Source organism: Myxine glutinosa, unplaced genomic scaffold, assembly GCF_964187855.1.
Source record: "Myxine glutinosa unplaced genomic scaffold, kmMyxGlut1.1 SCAFFOLD_1674, whole genome shotgun sequence".
In the NCBI taxonomy this organism is placed as follows: domain Eukaryota; kingdom Metazoa; phylum Chordata; class Myxini; order Myxiniformes; family Myxinidae; genus Myxine; species Myxine glutinosa.
Window position 1 is genome coordinate 37,501 of NW_027617769.1, and position 24,609 is coordinate 62,109.

General features: G+C 47.4%; 1 protein-coding gene across 2 annotated transcripts in view; it reads right to left on the minus strand.

The window, feature by feature from the left end:
* LOC137413970 (myelin expression factor 2) overlaps positions 1 to 24,301 on the minus strand; it is a 59,014-nt gene extending 34,713 nt beyond the window's left edge. Inside the window, exons 1-5 of one of the 2 annotated variants that reach the window (XM_068099425.2) lie at positions 24,040 to 24,301; positions 18,359 to 18,675; positions 10,642 to 10,694; positions 9,844 to 9,851; positions 9,646 to 9,739 (exon numbers count right to left, since the gene is read on the minus strand). In XM_068099425.2, coding sequence (XP_067955526.2) covers positions 9,646 to 9,739; positions 9,844 to 9,851; positions 10,642 to 10,694; positions 18,359 to 18,675; positions 24,040 to 24,182 — 615 coding nt within the window. In that variant the 5' untranslated portion in view covers positions 24,183 to 24,301. Of the gene's footprint in view, positions 1 to 9,645; positions 9,740 to 9,843; positions 10,089 to 10,641; positions 10,695 to 18,358; positions 18,676 to 24,039 lie in introns of those variants that run through there. The other variant, XM_068099424.2, reaches the window with a different exon arrangement.
* Between the last annotated feature and the right edge of the window lie 308 nt (positions 24,302 to 24,609).

Genomic DNA, 24,609 nt, shown 5'->3' on the forward strand with positions numbered 1-24,609 from the left:
CCCCCCTTCCCCTCCCCTCCCCTTCCTCCTCCCCTCCCTTCCCCCGCCCGGCAATGCCGGGTACTTCCCATGGCCAGCTGTACGTGGGCTGCTCGAGGGTTGGAAAACCAACCCTGGAGTTTCGGTTTCTGAATGGAAACCTGAACCAGTTCAAGTACAGGGCCATTCTGGAAGAAACATTGCTTCCATTTGCTCGTGCAGCCTTTCGAGGAAACTTTGTCTTCCAAGATGACAATGCATGGCCTCATCGTGCTCGCATGATCCAACACTTTCTTGCTGACCGTGGTGTAGAGCATATGGAGTGGCCTGCCATGTCCCCGGATATATCCGATAGAGAACTTGTGGGCAGAATTAACGTGTCAAATCGACCACTTGGACCAGCAGCCGACCTTTGTGCGTGAATTGCAGCAGGCTATTGTCACTGCATGGCAAGCGATTCCTGTCCAAACCTTGGCAAATCTCGTGAACAGCATGCCTCAACGTGTACGTGCTCTCCTGAATGCTCGTGGGGGTTACACGAAGTACTGAACTGTAATTTTACTGTCCATAATTCCCAGTCGTAATTTAACTTTTGTTTAAAAAAAATTTGGCTAATGTGCAAAATAAAGAGATACTTCTGGAAAACGTACAGAAGTTTAACACAGTACTGTCCATGAATTGAGTTCGATATCAGTTTACATCACTTTCAAGGATCAATTTATTTGTTTCGAAATGTCAAATGTGGTTTTTGTTTCTTTTAAAGGTCACATTAACAAAATCTAGAATAATTTCAACATAATTCCAATGAACTTTGGGTTCTAAGACATCTTGAAAAGTAAGTTCACCCCCAGAAAAAAAATATTCCATATTAAATGCCAAGTCTGTATATACATATACATATACTATATATATATATATATATATATAATATTATACTATACTAGTGGGGTCACCCGTGGGAATCCCACGGGCATGGACGTGTGTGACATTCGACATATTGAGTTAGATGCTGCACCTGCACATGGTTTCACAATAACACACACACACACACACAATAACACACACACACACACACACACACACACACACACACACAATAACACACAATAACACACACACACACACACACACACACACCTCGTTTTTTCATTTCTGTATCTCACAATTCGGTCTCTCTCTTATTCACACACCCACACAAACACACACACACACCCACACAAACACACACGTACACATACACACACGCAAACACACATACACATCCACACACGCACACGTACACACACATGTACACATACACATATGTATACACACATGCGCGCGCACACACACACACACACACACACACACACACACACACACACACACACACACACACACACACACACACACACACACACACACACACACACACACACACACACACACACACACACGTATATATCCCACATCCCACATGTATATACATGTTTAAAGTGTACGTGCCCTTCCCCCCTCCCGGCAACGCTGAGTACTTCTGCTAGTAACTAATGAAATAAAAACGAAGAAATATATCTGGGTAATTTCCTGAAACTCGGTGAAATTCGCTGAAATTCGCTCGGTGTATCGGTGAAATATTTTATTTGGGCGGTGTATAATTGCTTCGAACGAAATATCTCTAAGCAATTTCCCGTCTGTGTTTCATGTCCATGCACACGTGAAATGGAGTTTGTTTTTGCACACGTGAAATGAACATGTGAACCTTTACTTCCGGATAATAATGTTGAATGAAATACAAACGAAGAAATATAGTGGGGTCACCCGTGGGAATCCCACGGGCATGGACGTGTGTGACATTGACATATTGAGTTAGATGCTGCACATTCATTTTTACAAAATGGTTACTGGCAAGTCATCAGATCCAGAAATGGTGTAATGAACACAATTTATTTATTTCACATAATATGTGACCCCTCACTTCTCTCCACCTAGCACTCCTCTCCTCTCCAATCCCTCACACTCCTCTCCTCTCCAATCGCTCACACTCCTCTCCTCTCCAATCGCTCACACTCCTCTCCTCTCCAATCGCTCCTCACTCTCCTCTCCAATCGCTCCTCACTCTCCTCTCCAATCGCTCCTCACTCTCCTCTCCAATCGCCCCTCACTCTCCTCTCCAATCGCCCCTCACTCTCCTCTCCAATCGCCCCTCACTCTCCTCTCCAATCGCCCCTCACTCTCCTCTCCAATCGCCCCTCACTCTCCTCTCCAATCGCCCCTCACTCGCCTCTCCAATCGCCCCTCACTCGCCTCTCCAATCGCCCCTCACTCGCCTCTCCAATCGCCCCTCACTCGCCTCTCCAATCGCCCCTCACTCGCCTCTCCAATCGCCCCTCACTCGCCTCTCCAATCGCCCCTCACTCGCCTCTCCAATCGCCCCTCACTCGCCTCTCCAATCGCCCCCCACTCGCCTCTCCAATCGCCCCCCACTCGCCTCTCCAATCGCCCCCCACTCGCCTCTCCAATCGCCCCTCACTCGCCTCTCCAATCGCCCCTCACTCGCCTCTCCAATCGCCCCTCACTCGCCTCTCCAATCGCCCCTCACATCGCCCCGCACTCGCCTCTCCAATCGCCCCTCAAATCGCCCCTCACTCGCCTCTCCAATCGCCCCTCACTCGCCTCTCCAATCGCCCCTCACTCGCCTCTCCAATCGCCTCTCCAATCGCCCCTCACTCGCCTCTCACTCGCCTCTCCAATCGCCCCTCACTCGCCTCTCCAATCGCCCCTCACTCGCCTCTCCAATCGCCCCTCACTCGCCTCTCCAATCGCCCCTCACATCGCTCCTCACTCGCCTCTCCAATCGCCCCTCACTCCTCTCCAATCGCCCCTCACTCGCCTCTCCAATCGCCCCTCACTCGCCTCTCCAATCGCCCCTCACTCGCCTCTCCAATCGCCCCTCACTCGCCTCTCCAATCGCCCCTCACTCGCCTCTCCAATCGCCCCTCACTCGCCTCTCCAATCGCCCCTCACTCGCCTCTCCAATCGCCCCTCACTCGCCTCTCCAATCGCCCCTCACTCGCCTCTCCAATCGCCCCTCCAATCGCCCCTCCAATCGCTCCTCACTCGCCTCTCCAATCGCTCCTCACTCGCCTCTCCAATCGCTCCTCACACTCCTCTCCAATCGGCTTTCCCAGTCTCGTTTCTCTCCCGTCTCGTTCTTTTTCTTGCTCCAAATCGGCCCGTCTCGCCCGTCGGAATCGGAAATCGGGCCGTCTTGCTTTCTTGCTTGCGCGTAAATAAATTGTGTTCATTACACCATTTCTGGATCTGATGACTTGCCAGTAACCATTTTGTAAAAATGAATGTGCAGCATCTAACTCAATATGTCGAAATGTCACACACATCCATGCCCGTGGGATTCCCACGGGTGACCCCGCAAGTTTGCATTGACGTTCGTCGATGGACTCGTTCGCCCGTCTCATTCGTTTTCTTGCTGCATCCTGTTCAAGTCTGCGTTCTTCATCGATCGTCTCATTCATTTTGGAAATAGAAGTTTCCACGCAGCGCATGAATTGTCGCGATCCTCAAGAGGAAGTGTCTCGTAATCATCAAATGGTAAATGGCAAGTAAATTATATTGTGGAAAATTAAAGATTTCAAATAAACCTATTTAAAGTGTATGCGCACATAACTAATAAAAAAAACGAAGAAATATCTCTCGGTAATTTCCTGAAACATATTTTACTTCCGGCTAATAATGTTGAATGAAATAAAAACGAAGAAATATATGTCGGCATCATTGTTGACGTTTTGTGACGACTGTCATCAAACGAAAAAGTAATATATCTTAACGGAAAAGCAAAAGCGAATTTTCTATATATATCGACACGTTGCCGTCGGTGGCATGTTGGGCGGTGTATGATACACCATGACGCGATTTTTAAAAATACATCTCTGCATTTTCCCGCGTGTGTGGAATGTTCTCAATTATTGCTGACACTGAGTCCAAAACCATCGATAAAAATGAAATCATATGGTGAGTTAGACTGGAGATAAAGGCGTGAGAGAGACTCAATGGCCTTGAAGTTACAGGCATTTGAGAATTCATTTCGTTCTATAAACGGCAACTTTCATTGGATTTTCTTCCCGTTTTTTTTCAACCGAGTCTAAAACGATGTTAGCGACTGTGAAAAATGAAATGATATATCGAATTTGATTTGAAATAAAACGGAGAGAGAGCAAGACACCACGGGCCTACAAAACAGGCCTCAAAGCTATGCGAGTTAATAAAATGGTGGATATTTGTTTATAATTATATGCAGCCACTCCCAGAATGGGTGGAGCTATGGTTGGAGCTACTCTGCAAACCGAGTAAGCCACACCCCGGACAGACGCCCAACAGACAGACAGACAGAATCATCTACGGCTATTATAATATAGATCAGGGGTCGGCAACCTTTTTGACATGAAGTGCCAGTTTGAAATGTTCTTGTTAATTCGTGTGCCATATCAACATTAAGTTCAACATTAAGTTTAATTATGACACCACATCAAAAAAATATTTCCAACAGACATGGAATTTTATTCCATCCATATAGGCCATATGCATTGCAACAACATTTTAAAGAAACATTTACCGAACATCTACCGAACCTTGAGTACCAGTTCACTGGTAATTCCCTGTGTGTCGTAAAAAGGCGACAAACAGGGTTGGCGGCAGGAAGGGCATCCGGCCGTAAAACATTGCTTCAAAAAGGGGACCAAAAAACAACAACAACCACGGTCCCCGAAAAAGGCCAACCCCCGCTTGTGGGGAAAAATGGCCTCTAAAGGTGTTTTTTTTTACCGAACCTGAACCGCTTCACTGCAATTCCTGTGGTAAATGTGAGCGGGAGGCCGTACCGTCAATCAAACTAAATAAGACAGGCCGCGTGTTACGAGAAAAACTACTACCCCCATTTTCATTACTACCACCCCATAAAAAAACTCAAAATAATGACGAGATTAATATTAAAACGCAGAAGGCAGCCTGAATGATAAAGAGTGGAGATGCAACCGCTGACCACCGGATGTTAACAACAGTTGCTCTTACAGCACCTCAGGTTGCCATGAACGGCGTATCGGAAGGCACCAAGCCTACATCTCCTATTTTATATCTACGATTATTATACAATTCAGAATAATGATGAGATTAATATTAAAACTCAGAAACCAGTCCGAATAATAATAATGAGTGGAGATGCAGCCTCAGACCATCTGCTGTGAACAACACCACTGTTCTTACAGCACATCCTGTTGCCGCGAATATTGTGTTTGAATGCGCCAGGCCGGCATCTCATGTTGTGCATCTTTGATTTATTATTCCAGTGAAAGAATTTGGAATTGGAATGGTGACTCTGCTCTGATCCATCTACCTCATCACCCTGCACAATCACACCGGAATACTATTATAGTGCAACACGCACAACAGCCAATGGCTGTTCAAGAAGTGATTTGGCATGCAGCGGAGAGGGCACTGCTTTCGCCAGTGTGCCAATGATTGCGCTGCCGCGTGCCAATGGTGGCACGCGTGCCTAAGGTTGCCGACCCCTGATATAGATTATCTAGAATCGTTTAAGCCCGCACGGGGAGAAAGCCTCTGCACAAGTATGGCAAATGTGCGAGAATTGGTGGTGCGAGGAAGCAGTGAGGACAAGGGAAGCGAGCCGGGTTGGGGGCTCGTGAGGCGATTAGGTTCGGAACTTCCCACATTCCTGGAGTGAGCCGTGCTCCCTCGCCAAACGGTATCAAAGCCGGCGACGCAGGAAGCGGGTGCTATGACCCTCCAAGACATGTTCAAAAAATTCATGGGAGAAATGAGTGGCGATATGAATAAAATGAGTGAACAAATAAGGGGAGACATGAATGAAAATAGTGAATGCATTGAGGGTAAATTTGGTGAAAATAATGAATGAATAAAGAATTAAATTATTGACATTCAGACTGATTTGAGGGTGAAGATTTGAAAGAAAATGTAAGAAATAAAGAATGAATTGAGAACACGAATTGATGGCAAGGAAAATGGGGGCACAGCGGGAAGATGCTTGAAAAGGAAAAATGGCCTGGACGAACATTGTGCCGGGGTAAATGTCACTTTGCTCCGGTGGACCGAGATCATCCATGCGACGAGCAGGCTAGATCTTTTAGAGTGGATATGTTAGCCTCTGTGGTGTGCGACACAACATCCGTAGTTTGCGGCACAGCACTCATAGGCATACGGTTTGACAATGTGGGGGTTCTTCTGACGACCCCAGGGATGACAGTGTGCAATGCGGTGCCAGCTCCGAGGAACGTGCACGCTGTTGAACCTGACCTGGTGAGCCAGGTGTCGGTGCCTGCAAGGTGTGGAGTGGGGGGCAAACCCGAACCCACATGATGCGAGAGAGGTCGGGCCGCTGGTGTGTGGTTCCAGGCCTGCGCTGGAGAGCAAGGCAATGTCCGTCGCCATGAGTGAGCTGGAGTCGGCCGAAGTAGTGTTGGTTCCCGGGGTGTTTGGGACGGACCGTGTCGGTGCAGACTATGGAAGAATTGCAAAGGATATGGAAAGGCAAGTTTTGGCCCATTGTTAAATTAGTATTTACTAACCAGAATGTGCTTTTAAGGCTCGCAGCGTGAGCAAGGCCTTGGGAATGGAACCGAAGCGATAAGGTGACATCTGTAAATAGTTTGTGCCCTCAAGTGGAGAGCCTCAGCACTGAGTGTTGACTCAAGCCCAGGGTGGATGCATTAATCAAGTAGTGAGATTGTGCAGGTCAGAGTAGGTTGACATATAGGGGATAAGACCATGGTTTCTTCTCCTTTGTCTGCGATAGTATCTTATGTAAAGCTTTTAGTGACTGTAGAATAGAAACCAGATGGGCTTTTGGTGCCAAGAAGATAGAGTCACCAAGTTCTGCGTTGACCTCTACATTCTAATCCCACTACATCAAAGTAAGAGGTCTACTTAAGGAGAATGCTCCGAGAGAAGAGCAGAGCTGGACGAGAGAGGAGAGAAGAGAAGGAAGAAGTCTTCAACCAAGCGACGCGTCATATCTCGGTTATATTTTGTGTAACAAGTTCTCTCTAAATTCGGAATAAACCTTGGCTTGAATAGACGAGTGAGTTCTTTGAGTCTGAGTCTCGTCTTGAGAATTTTCTTTTTAGGGTTCAGTTAAAAGTTCCCCAACAAGACTCTCCATCTGGGGTCATCGACCCGCTGCGCATGGGGTGTTTACTAGCGTCCACGGAGCAGCGGGTAAGGAAAAAGCGAAATGGTAGAAAGTGTGGTGTTAGAAAGAGACGGGCCATTGTGAGTCGGTGTCAGTTTGAGACATTTGGTTTTGAAACATGCTTGTTCGTGCAGTTAGGAGCTGCGAGTCATTAATCTCTCCCCATCTTGTCTACCGCCCCCCTTATTTTGTGTTTTATGTGTCGGTTTGACTTTTTGTGTGATGAATGTTAGCTCTTTCATGAGCCTCGATCTTGTATACAAAAAAAAAAAAAAAAACAAAGGTGGTTCCCAGGTTGCAGGATCTGGACCAGGTGGGGTTAAGGGAGCTAGCCTCGTGGGAGATTGCCTCCTTCGGAAATTGGGTTGTGCCAGGCAGCTGGGGAGTTGCACTGGCAGGATTTGGACGTGGGGTCCGACCAAGGCTTGTGTGGCACGACCTCGGCCCCACGGGGTGTCTGGTGGAGATTGGCGTCCCTTGTTCATAGGGGAGCCGTCCGAGCGAGTGTCTCAGGCCAGTGAGATTGGAGGGGGTTGAGACCTCTAGGGGGGTCCGAGGTGGTTCCTTCTGGGCACATGTTATATTGCACTATTGACTATGAGGACCACAAGGGGGAGGTGTTGCGGGCCGCGGTTTGGTGGTGACACCACTGACGACCAGAAAATGTCTGATGTGGCGACCTGCCAGGCATACGGTCTTGGCAGCCTCTCCCCGAGGGTCTGGGACAGCCAGCATGTTGTGACCTGCCATTCTGTACTGATCTATGGTAGCGGGTCGAACCGCATGGACTGGGTATGAGTTCAGCCCACCGGACAACCATTGGACCATCTGTGGAATGTGAGGAAATGATTGGGAAAGGCTGGTGAGAGCCGCATGACCTCCCACAGATGTTCTGCTGTGATTTATGGGCTCTCAGTTTGGTGGAAAGAGAGCCCTGGGTGTAATTGGCATGGCAGACCTGAGGAGATCGGCTACAGCCGGTGCTGCTGGTAATGAACGTGCTGTGCTCCCCAGTGATAATTTGATTTTTGTCAAACTTACCTTTCCCCATTGTCACGACTCGCCATGCTTTGCGTTTGGGGGTATTGGTATGGGAGACGGGAAGAGGAGCCATAAGAGCCAAGCATGTGGATTGGATGGAAAGGGTTAAAATGTGATGTGCGTGGTGAATAAAGAATTGTTTTGTTTTTGAGTGTTTGTTTAATGTGTTCGCAGGCCATGATGCAGGGTAGGTAGGTGATGGGATATTGATTGGGGGAGGGGAGGCGGGGCGGTGAAGTCTTAAAGTCGAGTGACTTGTTTTGGGACTGTGGGAGCCACAACATGAAGCACCCCCACCATCTTGTTTGTGCAGGACCTCCCTGCTGCCGAGTTGAAGGCTACACCTGCAGTGTGGAAGGAATGAAGCCATTGCCTTGCAGGAAATGTAATGGTTGTTGTTGACATGTATGAGTTTGGGAATGATCCACTCGGTGCGGTGCAACTTGACATGTACTGTGTGTTGGGCAGGTAACCCGTGAAATTGGATAGGTAGTTTCTAAATTTGATATATGGACTCCGCTGACAGCTGGAGCAGGTGACATCCACTGGGGATGTCGTCATGTAGATGGGATTGTGAATTGATGATGGTAAATTGTCAATAAGGTAGCGCTGTGTGTTTTTCGGAAGCCATTCTCTCCCCGCCCCAGGACATCGGAGCGAGGAGCCGAGAGAAGAATCTTGTACATGGAAGTGTTCATTTTTGAATTTTTCTTGACACTTAGGAGTAGTATGGTAAGGAGAATAGGCAAGTTACCTATACTAGGGGTCGCTAAGGAAAAATAACAATTATAGCAAAAAGCCTCCTGGGATGACGGATGGGCGGACAGACATCTAGATATCAGGGCCTATTCGATAAGTTCATCTCTTCGAGAATAGAGATGAGATGACCTAAAAATGGTACGTGCTGCTTTGCTTCCTTGCTTGCTCACCAATCAAAATATAGAGCACGGACAAACAACCATAGGTTGACAACACAAGTGCAAGCTTTGATGTGCCAAATGGCCTCCAAAAAAAAACATTTTATTACCGAGGAAACTGCATCACAATATGCAGGTTGGATTGACACTAATCATAAATGCAATTTGTGCCGATTCTTATTCGATACGTTTTTGTATAGCCCATCACATAACCTGCGAAGAAGATCCTTTCACAACAATTCATTAATACCCCCATTCACTACCCTGCTTTATTCCATTATTTAAGGGCAAAGATGAATAGAAATGTCAAACAAATCAACACAAAAAAGTAACCATTTAATCTCAGCTGAGCAGGAATCAGCTTTGCTAATATGCAAATAAGCACCACCACCTCAATAATCAACACTAGGAACATTCCCAGGCGAGGGCCAATGCCCTGAACACTAACCTCGGCCAAAAACAACCAAAACAACTTTTTCACCTTACCTCTTTCAAACTGAGGGCTCTGCCATGCAAGTCGTACTTATTCATCACCTCAACGGCTTTGCTCATATGCTCTGAATCTTTGAACTCGACAACGCTGAAAGGAAACAAACCATGCGGTTATAGGAGCTGACCTCGTGGAGAGAGCCGTGCGAAAAAAATGATCATGCGGCCAAAACAGCTTGGAGAAGAAGAACTTACCCACAGCCCTGATGAATCCCCGCCAAACGCGACAAACATGAAAGGAAGAAAATCAAATTAGATGTGGGATTGTGGCTAAATAAATGCATGGCTGTACACAATATAAACAACATCAACATCAACAAAAGCCTAATTTCCAAATAAACAACAAATCGAGATTCACCAATGATGCACTCACTGTACACGCTTGCCTACAAAATCAAATCCTGCCTTTTCTTATGTAAAATTGACAAGACATAATCCACACAACAACTTTATCAAACTCAAACTTCCTACAACAGTGACACATTCCTAGTTACTGCCTTACTACCTATAGCCCAACAACCAATTGAGAGAGGAGTGGAATGCACATGGTGCATAATCAGAATTACAAATCATGCTCTGTTTCATATGATCAGACTATCAGATTAACTATTCCAAATTACTGGCTCGACAGCAGACACAGCTTTTGGAGCAAAGTAAAAGGACAGGTGAGGAGGTTAATCAGCATCATTGTGTCACTTTAGAAAGACATCAGCAAATGTCTTTCGAATTTAGATGACAAAGTATTTTATGGACACGTGATGCATCCGGCCAGCAAAATAAGCCAGTCACTTGGTTAACTTGGCTACGATACACAGCACTGTCAACCCGATGGGGGCAGCCACACTGCAGGCAAAATTAACTAGCTGTAAATCCCCTAATCCAGGCTAACACGAACAAACACCAAGCATTAAAGCAAGTAAATTTGACAAACGAAATGCAATGTAAAAACACTGCGTTTGAGTGCAAAACCCTCAAAGCAGTAGCACCACTTACCATTGATTTCCCTTCCGCATCCACAAAGAGCTCCACGTAAGTTACCTCACCCACTAGTAACCAGATCCAACAGGGAACAAACCGGAAAAGAACCAAGACACACACATCGATAAGCTGTGCGTAACAACAGTGTCCAGCTCTAAGCTCAATTCAGGTACATTGGCTGTAGCACCTTGCTGCAGCACCTGGAGACAACACAGCCATTTGAAGGCAAAGCAGCAACAACTAGCCAAACAACAGGCTGTGGAGCCTTGAAAAGCATTGGTCTCGTCACCTTATTTTACTATCAATTTCAGCAAATACCAAAAGATTTAAAAAAATAAAAAATAAAGAGCCTTCAGAGTTGGTAGCACTCATGTCAGCATTAGAAGCAATGTTGAAACAAAGTTTCCAAGCTTGAGGTTGCCCTTGCAATTAACAAGCAACCAAAATGTCAAACAGTGGATGTGTATCAGTTGAACAGCAGGATGAGGCTTCACTGGCTATCGTCGAACCGTGCATTGCCAAAAGTTTGACATTTTCACCAATCAGAAAGCTACTGCAACTCGAGAAAACAACCAACATCGCAAGCATGAAAACAGCCTGTGGCAACGTGACCACCGTGCCACATTTCAGCTAGATAATGTAAGCAATCCAGTCCAGGCTTTCGGAACACCGCATCAAATTCTGGCGAGGAGGTCGAGTATAGCAAGCAAACAAAGTCATCGCATCGTGCAGCTTCAAGGTGCCATGGCTCGCACGTCCACTGCTCCAAATGACCAAGAGGATGAACACAATAGAACTTCTTTTCAACCTTGAAAAATATTGCTTTCATCAAGCACAGGATTCCCATGAGGCCTGTTGACAACACTCCACTCGTGGTTCAGCACACAGAAGGAGAAATTTACAGACCATGGGCAAACAAAACTAGCCCTGGCTCAAGGCCAGCACTCCTTGCCAGCCTGAGACATTAAATGCCACAGGAGGAAGCATTACATTCAATAAACACCGATACAAGTGGACATTCAAAAAACACCATGCACCAACACTTCATTCAGCCGAAGTTGTGGCTCTCCAAAGAGACAAATATAAATATATAAATAGCCAGAGAAAGGCTCAAAGCCAGGACCAGTAATGAGTGGACACTATTTGTGTATCGCTTTCATGTTTTTGCCAACTCGCCACAATCTTGGTGCAACATCTATGATCGATTTGCATGATATTTAGAGGCAATACATTTCATCAAAATGGCACTCTTCGACATCGCAACATCGACCGATATGCCTCCGCACACGTTACATCATTATTCATACTTTTACCAAATTTGATTGAAATCCCTTCAGCTGTTCTCAAGTATCACATTTCTACCTGGCATGACCTCAGACGCCAAAATCTGTCTTTGCATCATAATATGTACTTGTACCAAGTTTGGTCAAAATCCCATCACTGGTTCACAAGTTAGCGCAGTAACAGAATTATTACAGAACGGGACCTCTGACCATTGACCTATCGACCCCATAATATAATCCATTTATCTTTACATTATTAGACATACTTGTCCCAAGTTTTACTTGGATCCCTTCTGCCATTATTAAGTTATCACAGAAATGAAAACCCATTACAGACTCTGACCTATGACCTCTTGATGCCGAAATCTAACCTGTTCCTCTTTGCATTATAATATATACTTATAGCAAGTTTAGTCAAAATCCCATCACCGGGTCCCATCACCGGGACCTCTGACCTTTGATTGCTTGACCCCATAATCTAATCAGTTCATCGATAAATTATTAGACATACTTGTACCAAGTTTGACTTAGATTCCTTGAGCGTTCTCCAGTTATCGGGGTAACGAAAACCTATCATGGACGCACAGACGGACAACCCAAAAAATAATGCCTCCGCCCTACAGCGAGCTCGTCAGGGAGGCTTAAAATACACAATCTCCCCAGCCTTGAGCACCAAAAAAACGACACAAGTAAGGGCTATCTACATGTTATGTTAGGTAAGAGAAATGAGGTGAGAAGAGGAATGTTGGTACTGCGTATGTCAAATAGCTGGGAAAAAAAGAAAAAAAATTCATTTCTTCTTCTGATTGTGCTTTCCTTTTTGTCAATAATTACATCTTGGAGCAAAAACGAACATCATTTTATTGAGCAGAATTGTCTGAAATAAAGCCATCTTTTGTTATTTTCTGAGACCTTTCTCCCCTTCCCCCCCCACCCGATCACCCAAACCCCCCCTTTCTCCTCCTGCCAAACGCACATACATATCAAATTCCTGCCTTAAGACACCCCCCACCCCCACTCCTCCTCCTCCTCCTCCTTCCTGAGCACAGGCTCCAACCAATGCAGACGTGCCTCTAATGCCTTTTCACAAAAGCCCCTAAATGAATGAATGAATGAATGAATTCATTATTCATTCCCCTAAATGCTGCCCTCATAATTCTTATACTATATATGCAGGCATGTGGAGTTGTCTCCATTCCCCCATTAATGTATTAGTGGAATACTTATTTCATGAAAAATAAAAACAAAAAAGTTTTAACTAGCAGTGGCAGTATGCACAAATACAAACAAAGAAAAACACGGCGATTGTTTTAACAATGGCAAACCTTGATAACAATCCATCTCAAGTGGCAAGCCAAACTCTTGACTTTTGGTATATTCTGCAATCTTCTTCAAAATTAATCACGAATTAATTTTCTTTTTTCTACCTCTATTTTCTATTCGGAATCTATTTTCTACCTATATACAGTATATGAAAATAGGGCCAATACCCCTGGGCACTTACCTGGTAGAACAAAGCAGCCAGTGTACCATACCAGCTAAAGGTATTTTAAACAGTATCACGGTATTTTAAACAAATTTCAATGGTTGCCAGAAGACAGGGCAGCACATAGAATCATACTAACATAATCACTAAAGAATCAGACTAAAGTCCAGGTGAGCTAAAAACAATAAAAACTCAAATTTTAGCAGATTGACAAACAAGAATATTTAAGCAGCATTTTACAAAACTTGGTTTGTAAGGGTGTGCAAGTCTGAGGTGTGTAAGTGACCAGAAAGATTTTGCTATGGTGTGGATGTCTTTTTTTTTTTTTTTTCCAACGTTGTCTTTACTTGCTTTGTTTGCTTTATTATAGTTGTGTGTCTTGTGCGTCGGTCTTGTGCGTGTCCTGTGCGTCGGTCGTGTGTGTGTGCATGTGTGCCTTGTGTATGTGTGTGCGTGTGTGTGCCTTGTGTATGTGTGTGCGTGCGTGTGTGTGTCTCGTGCATGTGTCTCATGCATGTGCGTGTGTCTCGTGCGTGTGGCGTGTGTCTCGTGTGTGCGCGTGTGTCTCGTGTGTGTACGTGTCTCGTGCGTGTGTCTCGTGCGTGTCCGTGTGTCTCGTGCATGTGCGTGTGTCTCGTGCATGTGCGTGTGTCTCGTGCATGTGCGTGTGTCTCGTGCATGTGCGTGTGTCTCGTGCATGTGCGTGTGTCTCGTGCATGTGCGTGTGTCTCGTGCATGTGCGTGTGTCTCGTGCATGTGCGTGTGTCTCGTGCATGTGCGTGTGTCTCGTGCATGTGCGTGTGCCTCGTGCATGTGCGTGTGCCTCGTGCATGTGCGTGTGCCTCGTGCATGTGCGTGTGTCTCGTGCGTGTGCGTGTGTCTCGTGCGTGTGCGTGTCTCGTGCGTGTGCGTGTCTCGTGCGTGTGTCACGTGCATTTGCGTGTGTCTCGTGCATGTGCGTGTGTCTCGTGCATGTGCGTGTGTCTCGTGCATGTGCGTGTGTCTCGTGCATGTGCGTGTGTCTCGTGCATGTGCGTGTGTCTCGTGCATGTGCGTGTGTCTCGTGCATGTGCGTGTGTCTCGTGCATGTGCGTGTGTCTCGTGCATGTGCGTGTGTCTCGTGCATGTGCGTGTGTCTCGTGCATGTGCGTGTGTCTCGTGCATGTGCGTGTGTCTCGTGCATGTGCGTGTGTCTCGTGCATGTGCGTGTGTCTCGTGCATGTGCGTGTGTCTCGTGCATGTGCGTGTGTCTCGTGCATGTGCGTGTGTCTCGTGCATGTGCGTGTGTCTCGTGCATGTGCGTGTGTCTCGTGCATGTGCGTGTGTCTCGTGCATGTGCGTGTGTCTCGTGCATGTGCGTGTGTCTCGTGCATGTGCGTGTGTCTCGTGCATGTGCGTGTGCTTGTGTCTAGTGCATGTGCGTGTCTCTCGTGCGTGTGTCTCGTGCATGTGCATGTCTCGTGCATGTGCATGTCTCGTGCATGTGCATGTGTCTCGTGCATGTGCATGTGTCTCGTGCATGTGCATGTGTCTCGTGCATGTGCATGTGTCTCGTGCATGTGCATGTGTCTCGTGCATGTGCATGTGTCGCGTGCATGTGCATGTGTCTCGTGCATGTGCATGTGTCTCGTGCATGTGCATGTCTCTCGTGCATGTGCATGTGCATGTGTCTCGTGCATGTGCACGTGTCTCGTGCATGTGCATGTGCATGTGTCTCGTGCATGTGCATGTGTCTCGTGCATGTGCATGTGTCTCGTGCATGTGCATGTGTCTCGTGCATGTGCATCGTGCATGTGCATGTGTCTCGTGCATGTGCATGTGCATGTGCATGTGCGTGTGTCTCGTGCATGTGCATGTGCGTGTGTCTCGTGCATGTGCGTGTGTCTCGTGCGTGTGCATGTGCGTGTGTCTCGTGCATGTGCATGTGCATGTGTCTCTTGCATGTGTGTGTCTCGTGCGTGTGCATGTGTCCCGTGCGTGTGCATGTGTCCCTTGCGTGTGTCTCGTGCGTGTGCATGTGTGTCTCGTGCGTGTGCATGTGTGTCTCGTGCATGTGCAGGAGTCTCGTGCATGTGCAGGAGTCTCGTGCATGTGCAGGAGTCTCGTGCATGTGCAGGAGTCTCGTGCATGTGCGTGTGCTGGAGTCTCGTGCATGTGTCTCGTGCATGTGCATGTGCGTGTGTCTCGTGCATGTGCATGTGTCTCGTGCATGTGCATGTGTCTCGTGCATGTGCATGTGCGTGTGTCTCGTGCATGTGCATGTGTCTCATGCATGTGCATGTGCGTGTGTCTCGTGCATGTGTCTCGTGCATGTGCATGTGTCTCTTGCATGTGCATGTGTCTCGTGCGTGTGCATGTGTGTGTGCATGTGCGTGTGTCTCGTGTGTGTGCATGTGTCCCGTGTGTGTGCATGTGCATGTGTCCCTTGCGTGTGTCTCGTGCGTGTGCATGTGTGTCTCGTGCATGTGCAGGAGTCTCGTGCATGTGCGTGTGTCTCGTGCATGTGCGTGTGTCTCGTGCATGTGCGTGTGTCTCGTGCATGTGCGTGTGTCTCGTGCATGTGCGTGTGTCTCGTGCATGTGCGTGTGTCTCGTGCATGTGCGTGTGTCTCGTGCATGTGCGTGTGTCTCGTGCATGTGCGTGTGTCTCGTGCATGTGCGTGTGTCTCGTGCATGTGCGTGTGTCTCGTGCATGTGTCTCGTGCATGTGCATGTGCGTGTCTCGTGCATGTGCGTTTCTCGTGCATGTGCATGTGTCTCGTGTGTGTGCATGTGTCTCGTGTGTGTGCATGTGTCTCGTGTGTGTGCATGTGTCTCGTGCGTGTGCATGTGCATGTGCATGTGTCTCGTGCGTGTGCATGTGCATGTGCATGTGCGTGTGTCTCGTGCATGTGCATGTGCGTGTGTCTCGTGCATGTGCGTGTGTCTCGTGCGTGTGCATGTGCGTGTGTCTCGTGCATGTGCATGTGCATGTGTCTCTTGCATGTGTGTGTCTCGTGCGTGTGCATGTGTCCCGTGCGTGTGCATGTGTCCCTTGCGTGTGTCTCGTGCGTGTGCATGTGTGTCTCGTGCGTGTGCATGTGTGTCTCGTGCATGTGCAGGAGTCTCGTGCATGTGCAGGAGTCTCGTGCATGTGCAGGAGTCTCGTGCATGTGCAGGAGTCTCGTGCATGTGCGTGTGCTGGAGTCTCGTGCATGTGTCTCGTGCATGTGCATGTGCGTGTGTCTCGTGCATGTGCATGTGCGTGTGTCTCGTGCATGTGCATGTGTCTCGTGCATGTGCATGTGCGTGTGTCTCGTGCATGTGCATGTGTCTCATGCATGTGCATGTGCGTGTGTCTCGTGCATGTGTCTCGTGCATGTGCATGTGTCTCTTGCATGTGCATGTGTCTCGTGCGTGTGCATGTGTGTGTGCATGTGCGTGTGTCTCGTGTGTGTGCATGTGTCCCGTGTGTGTGCATGTGCATGTGTCCCTTGCGTGTGTCTCGTGCGTGTGCATGTGAGTCTCGTGCATGTGCGTGTGTCTCGTGCATGTGCGTGTGTCTCGTGCATGTGCGTGTGTCTCGTGCATGTGCGTGTGTCTCGTGCATGTGCGTGTGTCTCGTGCATGTGCGTGTGTCTCGTGCATGTGCGTGTGTCTCGTGCATGTGCGTGTGTCTCGTGCATGTGCGTGTGTCTCGTGCATGTGCGTGTGTCTCGTGCATGTGCGTGTGTCTCGTGCATGTGTCTCGTGCATGTGCATGTGCGTGTCTCGTGCATGTGCGTTTCTCGTGCATGTGCATGTGTCTCGTGTGTGTGCATGTGTCTCGTGTGTGTGCATGTGTCTCGTGTGTGTGCATGTGTCTCGTGCGTGTGCATGTGCATGTGCATGTGCATGTGTCTCGTGCGTGTGCATGTGTCTCGTGTGTGTGTGCATGTGCATGTGTCTCGTGTGTGTGTGCATGTGCGTGTGTCTCGTGCATGTGCGTGTGCATGTGCGTGTGTCTCGTGCATGTGCATGTGCGTGTGTCTCGTGCGTGTGCATGTGTGTCTCGTGCGTGTGCATGTGCGGGAGTCTCGCGCATGTGCATGTGCGGGCGTCTCGCGCATGTGCATGTGCGGGCGTCTCGCGCATGTGCATGTGCATGTGCATGTGCGGGTGTCTCGCGCATGTGCATGTGTCTCGTGCCGTGTATGTGTTTTGTGTGTGTGTCTTGTGTGTCTTGTGTGTCTTGTGTGTCTTGTGTGTCTGTGTGTGTGTCTGTGTGTGTGTCTGTGTGTGTGTCTGTGTGTGTGTCTGTGTGTGTGTCTGTGTGTGTGTCTGTGTGTGTGTGTGTGTGTGTGTCCGTGTGTGTGTGTGTCTTGTGTGTGTGTGTGTCTTGTGTGTGTGTGTGTCTTGTGTGTGTGTGTGTCTTGTGTGTGTGTGAGTCTTGTGTGTGTCTGTGTGTGTGTCTGTGTGTGTGTGTCTTGTGTGTCCGTGTGTGTGTCTGTGTGTGTGTCTGTGTGTGTAACCATAGAAAGACAATATATAAGAGATAAGAAAAAGTTTTGCTCATACCCATTACCCATTTAAGTACCAATCTATTCATGATGGTCAGTATCCGGCAAGTTGTGGTCCCAACATATATTTTGATAAGAGGAGGGGAGCGTACGTAATGTTTGAGTGGTTTCAAAGAAAAAGAAATCTTCAAATGCACAACACCAAACCTTACTGTCATTCGTGGAATAAATTAATTCTTTTTTTTTTTTTTTTTGAAATGAACTGATTTGGATGCACTTGTCACTGAATCACAGCTATAATTAATTAATGGACGAATGACAGAATGGAAAGAATAAATTGAAGGGGGGTGGGGGGTGGGGGGGTGGGGGGGGGGGGTGGGGGGAGAGATAATTGAGGTGTGCCCAAGCATGAACTTGCTGCATCCTGCAGTTGTTCACCATAATGGTAAAGTTAGCTTGACAACAAAAACTTCCGTTTCTCATCACCTTTGTCTCTCATCAAATCCTTGATGACCTGCCATCGCATCTCATATGGCACATTGCTGATGAAAACCCGGTTGCCATGGCGACGCTCAGAGGCCGTGTCACTACTTCCGCGCACACCACCACCACCACCACCGCTCCCACCACCACCACCAACAGCAGCAGCAGCAGTAGCAGCAGAACCAGCACCAGCACCAGCACCGCCTCCACCAGCAACACCACCGCCACGAGTTCCTCGGGAGTATGGTTGAAACCGGCCACGCCGCAAGCGAGAAGCGCGATCGCGATGATCATCGCGCCAGTTCTCAGCCTTTTTCTTGCTGAGGAACATCATTGCAGGACAATAAATCACAGCACAAGTGTAATACAGGTATATACACAAAGCAAGACTAATTTATACACAACTTCAAGGTACAGAACATAAATGGAAGGTTGTTGTCCTCCTGTTGAACCTCCTGAAAGAATAATTGAATGGACATTTGTACTGCTCACAAAAACTCGTCACAACCTATACAGCGAGAGTTTGGTCTTGTATCGTTTTACCATCACTGATGGCTTGGTAGGTTCAAACATGCTCATATTCTGTACACTCCATAAGCACATGGTTGTCTGAAATGAGCGTGCTAATCTGGTATAGAGACCAGTCTAAACTTATCAAAAAACAAGTTTACATTGGCACAAATGGCTTAGCGTCTGCACTCACCAATGATCCAAATAAAAGCGTCTGCTTTTACACATCCTATCATCGACCAAATCAAATGATACAGCTGCAGCTGAGCAGCTCTAGCTGTGGGATGTTTTCTCATTATTGGCGCTGAGGAAGCGCCTCTAGCGAATGACTTCCAGCCAGTGTAACGCGAATTCCTGTCACAGGAATTCTGAGATCATATAAGTGTGACGTGGCAGTTCCTGATTGGTTCGTGTTGGGGAACCCCTTCTCGCTGCCGACGTGACGTAAATTCGCGCACGCGCACTGGTGAAGCGCGAGATTCGGCCCAAGGTTCTTATTATTATTATTATTATTTTTGTATACAAGATCGAGGCTCGAACCATGATCGAGGCTCGAAATTCCATGCCCGAACCTCAGCGCAATCCAAGAGGATTCACTTGTTCGATCAGGGCCACTTTCAGTTCTTCAAAAGACAGTGGGTGGAGGGCAACCAGAAATCATACTATACTGGAGCAAACGAGTACGTCACCGAAACTCCAAAAGTGGAATTTAACAGTTTTTGGGCCTAAGTAGAGGTTCCAAACCTGGTTACACCTCTGGTCTAACCCCTTAGTTGGCCACCCAAGGCCAGCAGATGAGCACGTACCTTGGGTGGGCTTACTCTTTTAGCCTTATTGAACGACATAGATGAGATGATGATGATGAGAAAAGGTGCACAAACTCCAGCACGTTCTTTGGCTCGAGCTCCAATAAACTGAGAAGGGTACGCTCGCATGGCGGGCGGGAGGGAGGGAGGGTCCTCTAATGCTTGCAAAGGTGGTCCCAAGGAGGTTCAATCGGATCGAAGTCCGGATATTGTGCAGGCCAGTCGGTCCATGTGAGTGACGTTGTGTTCATGAAGTGCAGCATGGACAAAATGTGCACAGTGTGGATAGGCGTTGTCACCTGCAAATATGAAGTTGGGACCTTTCTGATGGGCCAGAAGGGATACCACCTTTGGAGGCCATTTTTCCCCGCAGAGCAGGGGTTGGCCTTTTTCGGGCACCGTGGTCCCCTTTTTGAAGCAATGTTTTATGGCCGGATGCCCTTCCTGCCGCCAGCCCTGTTAGTCGCCTCTTGCGACACACAGGGAATTACCAGTGAACAGGTACTCAATTTGCCGACCTCGGAAGGATGACAGGCTGAGTCAACCCCCCTGGTGTTAATCGAGCGATCGAGCAGGATTCGAACCCAGGATCCTAGGATCCCAACCCGGCAAAGGCCAGAAGGGATACGATATACATTAAAGACAAGATCAGGCATAGGATATAGAAAATGTCCAAACGATGACAAGATGAGTTCTTCAGCCAACTTGAATGCCAGACCAAACAACCATCAGGATCAGTTCTGTCCGACCGAAGCAACTACCAAATGGCAAAATACTCTTGCAAGTCCATCGTTGACGTCCAGGCACAATATAGACGAGTCGGTGAAAATAATTTGGCACTAACGGCTCATCGTGCAGTTGTGACGTTTGGTTTCCCCTTGCATGCGGCTGTTGTTGATCATGTTACCTTAGGGCTTAGAGCTTCGAGGGATGTGAAGTAGTGGACATAAAACCACCGGCGTGAAGCCTGTTCTGACCTGTCTGCGTTCAAATTTGACTACTGCTTCCTCTTTAAAAGGTCATTCTAGAGCGAACATGGTTTTGAAAAGTGGTTCCGTCTGGTTAGGGTACTAAGATAATGATCCTCATAAAGAGGCGTAACCTTTGGGCGACCTGAATGAGGTCTCTCCATGAACTGTCACTGTCTAGTCTGACGGTTCATTATGATTTGTCAGATCCTTGTCTGGCGATTAATCCGCAATTAATTCAAAGTCTGGTGATCATGCCGAAGTGATTAAAGGCCGGAGATTTGCAAATGAATTTAGCAAGGCACTTTGAGCTGAGCGTAAAAATACACAGTATTTAAAAAAAAATAGGGGCAATACCCCTGGCCCTCACCTGGTTGAATAAGCAGTATCCTCCACCGACTAAAGGAATTTTAAACCAATTTCAGTAATTGCTCGAAGACGGCGCAGCATGTAGAATCATATCAACATAATCATAAAACTTTAAACAAACAAATAAAAGAATACCTATTTTGGGGGGCAACCCCGCTCCTCCCCCCAACCCCATTTACCGCAGAAGAGCCAAATTTTTCTAATGCCTTGAACAAACATTGGTACATCATGGGTGCTGAAGGTTGTGGTGAAGTTTAATCGAAATTGCGTGCGTAGTTTCTGAGAAGAAAGCAATCACCAATTTTGGGGGGCAACCCTCCCCACCCCCGTAGGCCCCTAGTGGGGCAGATTATTTTTAATGCCCTGAACCAACTTTGGTACGTCACGGGTGTCGAAGGTTGTGGTCAAGTTTCATCGAAATTGTGTGGAGTTTCTGAGAAGAAAGCAAATACCTATTTTGGGGGGGACAACCCCCAAAAGGGCACATTTTTTTTTAACACCGTGAACAAACTTTTGTACATCACGGGTGGTGAAGTTTCATCGAAATTGTGTGCGCAGTTTCTGAGACGAAAGCAATCACCAATTTTGGGGGGCAACCCTCCCCACCCCCGTAGACCCCTAGTGGGGCAGATTATTTTTAATGCCCTGAACCAACTTTGGTACGTCACGGGTGTCGAAGGTTGTGGTCAAGTTTCATCGAAATTGTGTGGAGTTTCTGAGAAGAAAGCAAATACCTATTTTGGGGGGGACAACCCCCAAAAGGGCACATTTTTTTTTAACACCGTGAACAAACTTTTGTACATCACGGGTGGTGAAGTTTCATCGAAATTGTGTGCGCAGTTTCTGAGACGAAAGCAAATACCTATTTTGGGGGGCAATCTCCCCCCTCCCCCCCCGTGGGGCAGATTTTTGTAATGCCATGAACAAACTTTGGTAGATCATGGGTGCTGAAGGTTGTGGTAAAGTTTCTGAAGGTTGTGGTAAAGTTTCATCGAAATAGGGTGTGTACTTTCAGCGGAAAAAGCAAATTCCTATTTTGGGGGGTCAAACCTGGATCCACTTTGACCCCGTTAAACCCCGTTAAACCCGATTTTTTAAAATAATAATAATAATAATACATTTATTTTATATAGCGCTTTTCAAGAAGCCCAAAGGCGCTTTGACAGAGTACAAAAAACAAGTGCAAAAAGACAAAAATCAATAGGTAAATAATCAAAGTAAAAGGAAGGAGAAGGGATAGTCAGGGGTTAAATGCTGTGGGTTGAATGTTGAATGCAGTGCTGAACAGGTGGGTCTTGAGTGATGTTTTGAATGTGGTGAGTGAGGAGGAGTCTCTGATGGTGTGAGGTAGTGAGTTCCAGAGAGTGTGAGCAGCGATGGAGAAGGCCCTGTCCCCCCAGGATCTGAATTTGGTCTGGATGGGGGGGGGGGGGGGGGGTCGGTCAGGAGGTTGGTACCAGCAGAGCGGAGGTTGCGGGTGGGCGTGGGAGTGTGTCTGGAGAGGTCAGCCAGGTAGGATGGGGCCAGGTTATGGAGGGCTTTGTAGGTCAAGAGGAGGATTTTGTACTGGATTATCTGGGGGATGGGGAGCCCATCCCATAACAAACTTTAGTCACAACACACCAAATATAATTTGTGCCAAATTTGGTGACAATCCCATCAGCAGTTTCGGAGAAGAAGTTTCAAGTGTTTACGGACGGAAGGACGGACAACGCGCCATCGCATAAGCCATAAGCTCACCTGAACTTCGTTCCAGGTGTGCTAAATAGAACGGCACTCAGAAGAGCGCACAAATGCTCCAAGCTGAACAGTTTGCATTTTGTATCCCACCGTTTGGCCGAATCTGGATCCGGACCTGAAGCAAAATCGAATCGGCTCGTTCTTGTCACCTGACCATCTCTTCCACCAGGTTCTGTCATAATCCGTCCACGTTTTGAAATATCGTGCTGTATGTTGCTTTGGTCCCATCTCTTAAAGTTAAAGGTGAGGAATCACCAATGGCAGTCGAGTCACCTCCCATTTGAACTCCCGAAAATGGCGAGTGTGCGCAAACTCACTCGGTATTCAGTGATCCTGAAGCATATCCAAAACGTACTTTTGATCACGTGGCCGCCCAATTGATTGACAATACGACGGGAAATCAAATCTTTGATTGTAGGTTGGCCTACAGGTGCGCACGCTCGCCTGGGTTCGATTCCCAACCCACCCAGGTATAAACCGTCAGTTCGGTGTTTCACGGGCAGGTAATTCATCAATGTCCGGCTTGCGTTCATCCCAGGGAAGAACAACAGAACGTTCACCTGTTGGTGTTCAAAGTGGACCCAAAACTCGACGTGGTTTCGAACGTTACCACTAGTGACTAGGTCTTAGGTCTAACCACCACCACCACCACCACCTGGAAGGTCTTGCCCTAAACAGGACGTCAAGATATTAAAACATACATTTACTCGGTGAGTTTCGGAAGTTTAGAAAACTCTGACTCTTTAGTCCCAATTGGAGGGAAATTCCCTGGATTTCACGGGCTGAGAGTCGCAAGCGATTCATTTCATCCGGTTAAAAGTGCACGCCGTTACAGGTAATCGAGGCACCTGGTCGTGTTGGTTCACCGATGTGAACCCGATCCCGCTTTATTCCACACAAGTTCTCGACGACCCAGCGACGTCTTTAAAAGTAAAAGCCGCCACATTGTCCACATTCGTATTTCAGATTCAAATAAAAACTTCGCATCGCTTTGTGAGGGAGACGGAGCAATGGCGCGGTTTTCGTGCATACTGTACACGTCGTGCTTTACCACAGGCACGGCGTGCGGCCTAGCTTTACAACACCGTGGACGCACAATAACTAGACTCGTCAAACATTCATTTCTTATATAAAAGGTAGGTGGACACAGGAAGACGCCACTTGACCCATCACGTCCGCATGAAACCACAAACGGGTGAAATCCGATGGTGGTTGAGGCCCAGTGCGTAGGCCCCGAACACGCTCGGCCATTTGTGACTAACAACGCCGTTTTGCCCTCAGATTTTCGTACCCGTTATCCTTTGGATCGGCGTCGCCATCTGCCGCTGTACTCTCTCCATCGACCACCTTCTCTTCGACCTTCACTGCTTTGGATGTATTTGTTTCCTCCTGCGCAGCTGCCTCACTCGAGTCCTCCGTCTTAATGTCCGCCATCTTTGTTTCCAGCGACTCGGTTGTTTTAGAAACGACAGTTAAAAATGCTCTTCCCACTAATCCTATTCCTTCCTTGAATTTGAACAAAGCATAAAAATGGCGCTTCCTTTAATAAAGCACATAGAACCTTGGTTCGTAAAAGGTCTCTGTCTATTGGCTGCCCATGTTATTCGATAAAATCTTATTGGTTGGAAATTGATTAATACAATAACCTTATATTGTGTCGTTAATTTTTACACTTTGAGACCTTTCAATTGTGCTTCCAAAAAGTTTTTTTTTTAAATCGCATTTGAGAGAAGCCCAAGTTAAACTAAACGCTGTTAATTTTGGAGGTGTATATAATTATATGTGAGCTTGATTACCTCACGTTTTGAGGTGTATATACTTGTTTGTTTTAGCTTGATTAACCCAACTTTTAAGGTGTATA